This window comes from Cyrtonyx montezumae, unplaced genomic scaffold (genome assembly GCF_038088225.1).
Source record: "Cyrtonyx montezumae isolate F1298 unplaced genomic scaffold, pur_monq_1.0 scaffold_10, whole genome shotgun sequence".
In the NCBI taxonomy this organism is placed as follows: Eukaryota; Metazoa; Chordata; class Aves; order Galliformes; family Odontophoridae; genus Cyrtonyx; species Cyrtonyx montezumae.
The window spans coordinates 42029689-42042294 of NW_027071826.1; the positions used below are offsets into that span (position 1 = coordinate 42029689).

Sequence of the window (12606 nt, forward strand, 5' to 3'; positions counted from 1 at the left end):
GTTAAGCTATGCTAACATAAGCAGAACACTGCCCAAAAGAACAGCACACTTCTTTCTGTTGTTGTGTGAATAGCTATAGCCCAAAACAATTATGCACCCAACCCAACAGAACAATGAAGTATGTGAATAAGCCTATTCCCATCTGACACAACAGTCACTTGTACATTCAATGAGGATTTAACTACAGCTTAGATAGAGAGTGTCTTCATTTTGCAAGAGCTTTACAATGATGACAATACGATCACAGAACTGGCACGAACAATACTGATTTTAAAGTATTGTTTCTAAGATGAATATAATTCAAACAGTGAATCTCCCTTACTTCATTGCCCACACTCAGATAACCATCACAGTTCAAGGCTTGTAGTTTCAGATATGATGTACTATATTCTATTATGCTACATTGTGTATACATTAAAATCACAGTCCTGAAAGCTCTCTGTAATTTTCACATGTAAACAGAATATACATGAATAACAACTGGCAAGAGTAAAGTTTAGACTGATGATTCTTTGGTGCAAGGGACTGGAGGGGAAAGTCATAAGGTGCAGAGAACAATCCACACAGAATTATATATACAATGTAAACTTGCCTGAGTGCCATCATCTTTGGCTCTTTTTATAATATTCTGACGCCCATCTACCCAGTAAATCAATTTATCTAAGGGATCATAATCAATAGCCTTCACATTCCTTAGACCATGCATAGGCAGGATGATATCTGGACTTTGCTGGTCATCAGGTATCATTCGGCTGATGGCAGATTTCTGGCTAAACAACAGGAAACTGGTAGGAGCTGAAACAAGACAAAACAACGCATTAAAAAGTGCAACTCGTGTGGACAAACATATTGCTAGAAACCAACACACAAAAGACAAAGAACACTTGGGACAATTTCAAATGGACAACTATATTTCACATGACAACTAAACACGTATATGTGAAAACGAAGAAAATAGTCCAAATCTTCTTGAAAGCCAGTTTTGCCATGGAAATAAAGATAAAGGGACCTGCACAGGTGACCCAGTTTCTAGGAATAAAGCGCCAAGATGGAAGTTGTCAGATCCCCATGGTTGTGGTCAATGAAATAACAGCTATGTCTCTACCAACTACCAAAAAGGAAACACAAGCTTTCTTTTGCATTGTGGATTTTTGGAGAATTCATATTCTGTACTTCAGTTTGATTGTACGCCCTCTCTTACTAAGTGACCTGAAAGTATAATTCCAAATGGGGCAACATGAAGCCTTTGAAAACTTAAAAGGGATATGGTTCATATAAGTATCCCTTTGGTCAGTCAAGCAGCATGAGATATTAAAAAAAATGTGCTCTACACTGCAGCTGAAGAGAATGGCCCCACTTGGAGCCTATGGCAGAAAGCAGCAGGGGAAACATGAGGTGGTAGTATATGAAGGGATTTGAGCTGCTTTGGAAGTGGTTGGTGCTGAAGTACAACTCTTGTTTACACCCTAGCTGTGGAGAGTGAGTGAGTAGCTGCATGGTGCTTAGCTGCCTACCAGATTTAACCCACAACAGTCCTTCCTGTTGCCCAGAATGAAGCCTGAAGAGTTTGAGATTACAGCAGATTTGACTGGAGTGTGTTGGACTAAATTTATGACTATTTTAGCTATGAATTGGCAGGCCCAGTTCATGCCACAGAACTCGCTTGCTTACTATGTACTGGGAACACTTGTTAGTGACTGCTGTTTGCTTTTTTTATTTGCTGGACTCCTTATCATCTCACTCTACTGTGTCTGGAAACAGTTTGATAATAGCTATGGACATGCACCCAGGCTGGCAGATGGCCAGGGAACTGCTGCTGTCACTTTGCTGCTGTACCAGGCAGGCTGAAATTACAGTGTTAATTCAAGTCAAAGAGACTGTGACCCATGGATAAGTCCACGTGGGAATCACAGAATTGCACTCCCAAAGCATTTGTAGACATGGGTAAGTCCACTTCGTAACAGGTGTACCCCATAGCGTCTGTGACCATAGATAAGGCCATGATGCACAAATAGGCCTCTGAAGTGGCCTGTGGCTAAGGCTGTGCAGAACAGCTTAAAGGAGTAACTAAGAAAATAACATCTGTGTATGGGAATCAAAGGATGGGAACAGAGCTTGTGGTTAGTGAGAATGTATTGGATAGCACAGGACCTGAGCATCACAGTGTATGGAGTAAGAGGTAGCGACTAGTGGTTTTGGCTGAGTTAGTTTTCCTCATAACAGCTCATATTGTCCTGTGTTTTAGATTTTTGATCACAATAGTGTTGATAATACACCTAAGGTTCAGCTACTAGCAAGCACAGCCTCAAGGCCTTTTCTCCTGCCCAAACTGTCCCAGCAGCCCATCAGGCGGGGCCACACAAGAAGTTGGTTAGGGACACTGCTAGGACAGCTGACTCAATCTGACCAAAAGGATGTTGCACCCCATATGGTGTCGTACTCAGCAATAAAACTGGGGGAAAGGAGGAAGAAGCAAGAAGCACCTGGAGTCATTGAGTCTCCCATTTAACTAGAATTTTCTCACATGCACCCTCCTGACTGCCCCTATTCCCCCACGCTGTGGGTGAGTGAGCAAGTATCTGGGTGCTGCTGAGCAGCCTACTGGGTTCTATACTGAAAGGGATCACAAGCATCTGGAAGCCAGAAGCAATGAGCAACACTGCAGCAAACAAAAAAATAAACTTACAACTGCAGTTCCTGCTGTTGGGATCCAGGGTATAGTGAGCAGCACAACCACATCTAAACCCATTTGGTATGGCAAGGCACAAGTGGCCACAATGACCATTATTCTGCACACAATCATTCAAGCCATCCTGACGTGAAGAATGGAAGACCAGTATATCCATCACAAAATCCAGATGGCCCTGAATAAGTGTCCTGTTCTTCCCACTGGTCTTGTCTGCTCTTTCTATACTGTGAAGATTCCAGTCTGTCCAATAGATGTAGTCGCTGTATTGCGTTAATCCAAATGGATGAGGTAGATCATCTGCTATGATTTCTCGTTCTTGTCCTGCAAAAATAATGAAAACCAACTAAAGCACAATCCCCAGGTCATGAAATAGAGAACGTGACAGACATTAAAAATAATAATAAAAAAAAAAAGCCTTTTCTCCCTTTTTTAAAACAAACTCAGTCATTACCATTTCCCCTGGGATTCATTACTAAGCAGTACCTGCTGAAGAAGTAACCTACATATTTGCATTTAAAAACCTCATCCTGATAACCACTTGACTATGGAGCAATTTGAAATTGTGACAGTGTATTGCAATTTCAATAAATACAGTTCTATTTCTTATGCTTAGCACCCCAAATAGATTCTGAACAGAATATTCAAGAATGCTATCAGCTCCAAGAATCACTCAGATCAACAACAAAATCAATATGCACAACAGCAACAAATATAAAACTTGAGATTCACAGAGAACCAACCGTGAGAAATTACAGCATTTTACTCAAGAAACAAATCATTTACAGTGCAATTCAACGCAAAGAAACGTAAAGTGACTTGTAAACAATTTGTTTGGCAGAAATCCCTACACTATAACACTTGGTGGCTCAGTTAGCAACATTCAAAACAGTTTTAATACCTCTATAGCATTAGACAGCCTCTGACAGAGATCCACTACAAAGGTCTAATATAAATCAGTCCCCTAAACATTTTCAAATACAAACTTCTATGAATCTCAGCCACTTTACACGAAGATGAAGCCCTCATCAGCACTGTATGTCCCTTATTCCTACAAATATCCAATGCTACACTCAATAGAACACTATTTTCAGTTCTAGTCTAACACTGCCTTAACTAATGAGCCCACTCAGATTCTTCAGAATCCACTAAGTAAACATAAAAGCACACAGCTTTGTTAGCTTCAGCACCCCTTCTCACTGCAAATTAGTGTTAACCATAGGTTCCACTTAAAAACTAGTTTAATTTACCACAGATTTGAATATTATATTTCTTCTCAATACCACAATCAGTTTCTAGTCCAGGTTTCCCTCTAGCTGTTTTGCTTACATTAATCACATTATTTCAATTTTTTCAAATTACTACTTACCACCTATTAGTAACATGCAGGTTTTAAGTCTAATAAATGTAATAAATGCAACATCTTAGGGAAAAAGATAAGTGAATTAACAATTCATCTGGAAACAATAATTCAAACGATTGAACTAAAACAATCTATAATTATATTTAGTTGCTTTACTGTGGCCATTGCAAATTTCTGTCCTTGATAGAGTAATTCTGTGATGGAATCTAATAGATTACCTAGCATATTTGATGATTCAATCATGCTGGTGTCTAAGTCAGTCCAATATAGCCGTTGGTCTGCATAATCAATTGTGAGGTCATTGGCACGACCCACTTTATCCACCAAAGTGATGCTATTTGTTCCATCCATATAAGCTCGAACGATCCTAGGTTTACCTCCCCATTCTGTCCAGTACATGTACCTGCAATGAGAAGTGGAATAAAATGATAGAGCTTCGTGAGACTGAGTTCAGCTAAGAAAAAAAAAAAGGGAATAACCACATGGTTATTGCATATGGTAAAGCACTTATTTTTTAAAGAAAGAAGGAAAAACATGATTGACAGTTCTTCAGATTTTTCATTGTAACCTTCAGGGTTCTGCAGCTTACAAGCCCTTATCATACTTTGTAAGACCCTGAAGAAACAGTCTGCCAAATAAATTGACACACACAAGCAGAAACAAAGCTTAGAAAAACAACACTGTCTCTTACCCCTTGGTAGGATCAAGGGCCAAAGACCTTGGGTTGTCCAAGTCCTTCCACACAAGGACCTGCCTATACTGTCCATCCAGGCGGGCTACCTCAATTCGATTAGTTCCAGTATCTGCCCAGTAGAGGTTCTTTCCCATCCAGTCTACAGCCATTCCCTCAGGGTAATCCAGCCCAAATTCAATCACGTGTTCAACAGAGCTCCCATTCATGAAGGCTCGACTTATGGTCTGGAAAACAATTGTGTAAAGATACATAAGCATTTACAGAAACTTACCAAGATGAAAAGTAATTATTATGAAGTTTAGCTTACAAAGAGTTTAGTAAAAGCAACAATCAAGTGGTGTTACATTTTAAAAATAAATGTTTGTTCTTAAAAAAAAGAAAAGCAATTTAAAGAATAAATAGACTTGAATTTTCAGAAAGGCTAACAGTTTGTCATGACCAATCCAGAGTGCCTTAAAAGGACAAAACTTCCAGAAAGCACAATGTATTTGCTGATTCTTTCTTGACCCTTCTTCCTCTCTTGTTTGTACATAATTATATACATATATATATTTATTTATTTGTAATGTTTTAAGTCTAAGGAATACATCGCAAGTTCAGCAAAATCAGAATTAATTTTTTCTCATGATCAGCCACCTTCAGCAATTTGCAGATCCTATCTATATTTTAATTCAATACAGTCAGCAAAATAAGTCATAGGGCAAGGACTGTATACACACAAATAAGCCACTCCCAACCATTAACAATGAAACAACCTCCAGAGATATACTCAGAATCAATGTAAACACCCAGAATCAATGTATAATTATCTACTTTTGGTAGCATCTTAATACTAAGAGATGTTTTGTTTTATATTTTTAAAGGTAAATATCAAAATCTGTATTTTTACAGGTATAACCCCCCAGCTCAGAAAAAGTATAATCCCCTTTTGAAAATGAGTCCTCACATAATTGAGGCTACTGGAGACTGGGAATGTAGTGATCAAGTAGAACAGCAGAGAAACAGGGGGAGGGCTCTGAAGTTACACTACCTGCTGCCAAGACACAGGTGGAGGGGTGGGGGGATGAAAACTAAGATATGCTGATATGTATGTGATATGCTATACTTCCACATGCATGATGGATAACACAGGAGGTCACATACAAGTAAAACGTTGCCCAGTTCTATTCAGAATCAGACTAGGATTTGAATGATGAAGCTGAAGCAATATATTTTCCACTACCAATGGTTAAGACAACCACAGCCTTGGCTTTCCACATGGTTGCTCAAGATTTATTTAGTAACCATGTCTGCAGCACACTAATTTGTTATACTGCTACTGTTCCTAGAGTAAAGGTATCCACATTAGTGCTGTTAGTGCTGAAGCACAGCCCTGTCTTAAAGAGCTATATAGCCTAGCCCTACAAGTGAACTTTTTCCTATTACGGTTTAGGTACCTTGGTAAGACAACTACAACTGTTCTTGGAAAACTTATTAAGAGGCTCAACAGAGAAATTCAGTTCCAGTGAAGTGAATGTGCCATTTTATACCATTACTTAATTCAGTTCAAGAAGTTAAGTAACACTGATGAAGATCACCATGTTCACTTCAGCATGGACCTGGACATGAACCAAACACATAAGAAGGGAATTTCAAATTGCTAGGGAACACGAGGACATAGAGGAGATGGGAGCAAGCAGGGGGCTATTAACATGACATGGAAAAAGCCAGACAAGTTCCCATGCCTATTCTGTGCCAAGCTGGAGCCATGGGCTGACAGCAACCAATACAAAGGTCGCTTGCTAGAAGCAAATGTTAAGCAGGGTTGTGTTCCAAATAAAAATTTAAAGGTGGTAAAAAGCTTGGGGGGGTGCCAAGCTTACTACGTGACATGAAAACACATATATGGATGCAGCATCTGAGACCTCAGCACTCAGTATGAGCAGACATCACTTCAGATTTTTATTTGAACTGGGAGCATGCCTGTCACCCAACTGTGCATTCAACAATGCAACTGTCTTCATCTCCAAGAGTCTCCTTGGATGCAATTCAATGACAACATTAGCAACTGCAGGATAGATCATGTAACAGAGACCTTTGTTAGATCAAAGAAACTGCTCTGTGGCTTTATATTCAGGGAATTCACATGTGAGTAATACCTTCAAACTAACATCAGTCCAATAGATTCTGTTATCAGAAACATCAAAATCCAGAGCAGATGCCTCCTTGACTCCAGTAAGAGGAATAGCAACATCATTATTATTGGTTTCAAGGGAAATCCTATGAATTGCTGCTCTGCTTGTGAAAACTAAGAAGGCTTCAGGAATGATGCAAGTCTTCATGTCACTCAACAGCTCAAGGCCAATGGGACAGGCACACCTGGTTTCCTGAGGTGTAAAGAAACACAGATGGCTGCAGCCTCCGTTGTTCTCTGCACATGGATTAGTTCCTTAAAAACAAAACAAAACAAATATTGGTGTATTACGGAGATGGGGGAGAGAGGAGAGGTAAAAGCTGAGTGAAAATGTAGTGCAACTGCAATTTCTCAAAGTTAACCCTACAGGTTGTTAACAGAGCCATTCAGAATTGTTCTTTTCCTCTTTTCCTCTAGCCTGGCATTAGGAAGCTGCTCCTATCCCTCCTATGTATGTACAACTGATACAAACATATCTTTATAGTTTCCCCAAAGACTAGCCCCTTTTCCAAAGGCAAGCAATTATCCATATTCAGTCTGGCTATTTTTGGTCCAGTGCTCCATTTTTACACCTCTTTGAAATCATCTGTTTTAAAAATGCATCTGAGTTCAATGATACAAATCAATGAGAAAAAGAAGTGGATAACTGCAGCTCTTTCCCATCTGTTTAATCACTACAATCTCTCACTTATTTTGTTCAAGTCAATGACCACGACCAGGGTAGTGTGGGAACGAGGAGGGGAAAGTAAGGATCAGAAGACAAATGAGTGTCTTTCTCCATCCGGGAACCAGGGATTTAGCTAAAGACATGCTATCACAAAAAAATCTCGAAGTTCAGTCTCATCCAGCTTTCAAGACAACAGAAAATGGTGCAAAACCTGATTTCTTCAAGGGATCAAGGCAGGAATAAAATTCTTCTCACAAAAACTGAGTGCAGCGGAAGCCGCAGAGGACTTTGACTGAATAAAACTAAAAAAATGGAAGCCCAAATCTCTTTTGCAACAGTATATTTTCCCAACTAGTCAAAAATAGGTGCAGCCTTCCTTTAAAATGTTTCAAACACAAAACACAACAGTTATTACAAGCAATGAACAGCTGCTTAGTGAAAGCAAGAGCTTCTAGAAACTACTTCAGACTCTATGATTGACCACACTTACCAAAAACTTTGGTAACACTTGTTGCTTTAAGACCCATCAAGTCTGGCAGCTGATCAATAATTATGTCTCTGCTAGCCCTTATCTTGTGAACTCTTTCAATGCTTCGTCTCTGCCAGTCAGTCCAGTAGATGTAATCACCCAGTAGCGTGAACCCAAATATATGCGGAAGTTTATCTTCTAAAAGGGTTTTCCTCATTGTTCCATCAACGTTTATGACCTGTGGAACACATGGAAAAAAAAAGGAAAATAAGTGCTATTTGAAAACTCTCACTGTGGACAGCATCAAGTTCTGTATCATATTTAATTCAAAAGACTATAATTTTCTTTTCCAACATGACTCAAGCTTCCATCTTCTGCTAGAAATGCTATACAGGTGGACAACTGCTGTGCTTTAATCTAGGCTATGCACTACCTGTGGTTGAGGTAGAAATTTAAACAATCTTCTCTTTACTGTCTTTCAGTTGTTATTTCTTTATTCAGAATCAAGATATTCAACTTGTACTTTGTAGGTAATTAAGTTGTCTTCCCTGCACAACACCTCTATTTTCCTTTAAAGATTTGAAGACAAGTATGATCATTTCAACTCTGCATTCCTCTGACTTGTAAATAGTTAAGTGCCTAAGCAATATTTATTTGGTATTAAAAACATCGTTAATCGAAAGGCAATGTAATATTAATCCCAATTAAACCATAATTTCATAAAGATATTAAAAAAAAGTAAGTTGTAAGGTTCTGCCCATACCTTGTAGGCAATGGGTGCGCACAACTTATTTTCTGTATGTGATTACTTATGATCACATATTATTAAACTAATATCTGACTTTTAACATGAATACACGCCTGTGGTAGGTAACCAAATAACAACAACAGAAACCTCCAGACCGAAACTTGCTATTGCTAAAGTTCCTATTACAGTCACTCTTGCAATACTTCACAAAGTTGCAGAAGTAACACACAACTCTTCGATTACACAGTTTTTTAGGACATAACATTTCAATTTTGAAGAAATACAAATCATACATTGCCACCAATTCTACTAGATGAATTATAGCTGCGAAAAAAAAGTGTAGCACACATTGAATACCCTACACTTCCCATACACCACCACTGCAACAACAGAGCAGTCAGCTGCTGCACCCTGTATTTAACCACACTATATGCAAAAGAAATCATTGCTGTAACAGTTCATTTTGCATTGCCATAGTGCAGACATCTTCAGGATTCCTTCCAGACTGAAAGCCTCCTGCTGGAGACACTTTAAAATAACACCAACGTTCTTTAAGTTTCGGAGGAGTTCTGTGTCATCCAATCCATTACGCAGTGAAGCAGCAGAGACTAAAGATTAATGCCTTTTCATTTTATGAAGCTAAATAAAGTACGTTTAAAAAAAAAAAAGGTTATGTCTGCGGTTAAAAGCCAAATGGTTCTGCAATTATCTCATTACATCATGTCCAGGCAAACCCCAAATGCTCACTTATTTAGAACAGTATCAATCCCACAGGCTGTACTGCAGGTTCAAAAGTTCACTGTGCATACTCAGGTGCCAGAGCCAAACTGGTGCATCATTCTGTAAATAAGACATTTCCTTTACAAACACAATAGTGCATCAGCAGGACGATGATCAAAACAGCACATTTCTGACTACTTTTACAGATATGGACACTACTGGAACAGTTCAAGCATCAGAGCTGTTGACCAAACACACCAGGCTCAGATTGGATCTGAGGATACAGAAACGTCCTTTTTTTTTTAATAGATATAATTTATTTTTGTGTACACCTGTGCATGCTGTCAACTACCACACTATTGAAAGTACCAAATGAAATCCTGCTAGGCACTCTAGTCCTCCTGATCAAGCACGGAACAAACAGACCAAAAATATGGAATCAGACAGCAAAGAAATGCTTAATGGTTCACATAGTGGCTAAGAAGGAGATGAAATAAGCATTTCCTCTCTGTCTGAACACTCCTGCTCCTCATCACGTCAGCAGAATGCCGTGGACCCCAGCAGCAGGCTTCCCTTGGATGCAAAGCACAGCTCTGACCTGGAGGGGTGGTGTGGTGGGCTGCAGAACTTTCCTGGTGGTAGCCAATCCATAGCAGTGGGCATGAAGCACTAACTAATTGAGTGCTAATTAGTCTGTCTGTCAGCAGAAGCCAGGTCAAGCAGTTCAACGGAGGTACGGGCACATTGCCTTTTGGACTTTGCTGTCATCCATCTTTTCAGAAATTCACCTCCACCCCAGAGCACGAACTTAAGCCACAAGGACACAGGAAAAAATACCCTACAGATAGTCCTCACAGTAAGACCAGAAGCACAACTCATTCCACTAAAACTGCACAGCTCATAAAACATCCTATTATCTCATCATTTATTGTGTGCAGCCTGCCAACGGCAGCCAAAGGGAAGCTGCTACAGAGTACTTTTTTCCCCATCATTATGCACAACTTTTCTTCAACGCATCTTAAAGGCAGAGGAGAGCAGGTCTTTTTTTTTTTTTCCTATTTAAGGTTTTCATCCTCTTTCAATAACCGATAAATGGATTTTTGACTGAGGTCAAAGGACAAATGCAATGCTAAAATCTGCTATGCCTTCCACACAAAACACTGAAAGGTCCCCTTGAACAGGCACACACTAGAAGCCCCTGATTAGTCTTCAGACTTCAATAACAAATCTCTCAACGAGGCATCACAAAGCTCAGCCAAAACCTGTGGTGGGCAAAACAAAATCAACATCAAACGCCTTAATGAACTGAATTACACACGAAAGCATAGTGAGGTGATAAGGTGTGCTTTTTTGTTTTTGTTTTTTTTTGATGCTGCTGCAGTGTATGCAAAGCGACTTAACGTTTCCAAATATAACACTCAAAAGCTCTTGGCTCTTTGAAGAAGATTGAAGTAAACAATGCAATTAAATTCTACACATCGGTGCGATTCATGTAGTCAAGTTATATTTCATATGCATCCGGGAAAAACAACAACTATTCTGCATATATACAGAATGTCACTTGACAAAAAGACAAAGAGAACTCAGACACCTTGCTCCTATATTTAATTCATTAAGAAAAGACATTTTATTCAATTGCTACAAAGCTGAGACAAATGGAAAGCAGTCCTTGGGATGAGCAAAATCTCTGTGAGCAGTGAGAGGACACAGTAGGTTAGCACTGACAAAACAACACACTTGCCATATTACTAGGTTGGTAGTCCTGCAGATCTACAACTCCTCTCCCAGTGTGTGATTTTAGCCTGTGGGAAAGTTCCTTGAATGGCTTCTGCCAGTTCTCTCCAGAAGACCCTAAGAAGGCATCTCAAGGGAATGATGCCCAGCGTTTCTGGCTAGAAAGGACCTGAAGGAAAAACCACATGGGTGGCAGTCAACATGAGAGAAAAAGACAAAGGGAGAGAAATGGAAAACTCCAGAGGGTCAAAAAGCCTGCCTCCAAAAGAGAAGAGTAAAGCAGCTGTAAGCAATCTGTACCACAGTCTATATTCAGCTGGGTTTAAGCCATTCATTAACATTTCCAACAGCTGAAGTAGAACCACCTTTCATCAATGCTTCAGGATAAAAGTGGACTCCTCCTTTTTTATTCTGAAGAGGTTTAATGCCAGGAATGTGTTGGCAGACACTGGCAAGCAGGAAAGAGAACAGAAGTAAAGCAAACAGCCCCAGAACCTCCGTATCAAAAAAGGTCATAGGACAGTTGGACAACAGATCTATCTGGCCATTTACACATAGACAGAGCTTGCAGATTTGCAGACTCCACAATCTGCAAACACAGGTAGCGACACAATACCATCCTTTACATACAGATATTTTTCTCTAAGAGACTTTACATTGTGTTTCACTACAGATAACATTTTAGCTTGTTAAGGATGTAGCAGGAGAAGATGCTTCTCTGTGGCTACACGCGGGTCAGATTTTCACTCCAGCAACACAAAAAAAACACTTAGAGATGAAATAAAAAACATTACAAGTAGGATTATAAAATGCCATGATTCTTTCTGACAGCCTTCCCTCACAAGCACCTTCATGAAGCTAAAGCACAGCAGTAACGGCCAACTGTCTCCAAAGAGCCACATGTGCACACAGAAAAACAAGTAGTTGGTGAACAATAATATCCAAACCCTGTCTCAGGACAGCTCTTAAAAGTGCCCCCAATCCTGAGAGATCTATCCATAAATCAGGATTAAAACTATAAGGCAGAAACTATACTCACAACATCACACAAAGATACGGCTACCAACACAGTTCATTTCATTCTGACTATGCAACGTCATCTCATACAGAATGGTTTCACCGTATCAATTTGCCCTGTCTCATACAAATATAATCTACATTGTCAAATGAACATGAAAGTTAATTAGTGGCCTGTTAAAAAACAAAACAAAATCCCAGAAACAACCTACAAAGAGACCAAATGAAACAAAATATAACTTTCTGTCACAAGAAATATAGCCTTAAGTAATTTATATTGATCTCCAGCTTTCATTGGAATTTATATAAACAAAATATATTCCTGTACCTGTGCT

At 39.4% G+C, this 12606-nt stretch overlaps 1 protein-coding gene across 2 annotated transcripts in view; it reads right to left on the bottom strand.

Annotated features, from left to right (window-relative positions):
* LRP5 (LDL receptor related protein 5) overlaps positions 1-12606 on the bottom strand; it is a 129091-nt gene that overhangs the window by 16289 nt on the left and 100196 nt on the right. For both annotated transcript variants that reach the window (XM_065755109.1, XM_065755110.1), the window contains exons 8-13: positions 8074-8290; positions 6882-7171; positions 4741-4967; positions 4268-4452; positions 2687-3010; positions 593-795 (exon numbers count right to left, since the gene is read on the bottom strand). In XM_065755109.1, coding sequence (XP_065611181.1) covers positions 593-795; positions 2687-3010; positions 4268-4452; positions 4741-4967; positions 6882-7171; positions 8074-8290 — 1446 coding nt within the window. The remainder of the gene's footprint in view (positions 1-592; positions 796-2686; positions 3011-4267; positions 4453-4740; positions 4968-6881; positions 7172-8073; positions 8291-12606) is intronic.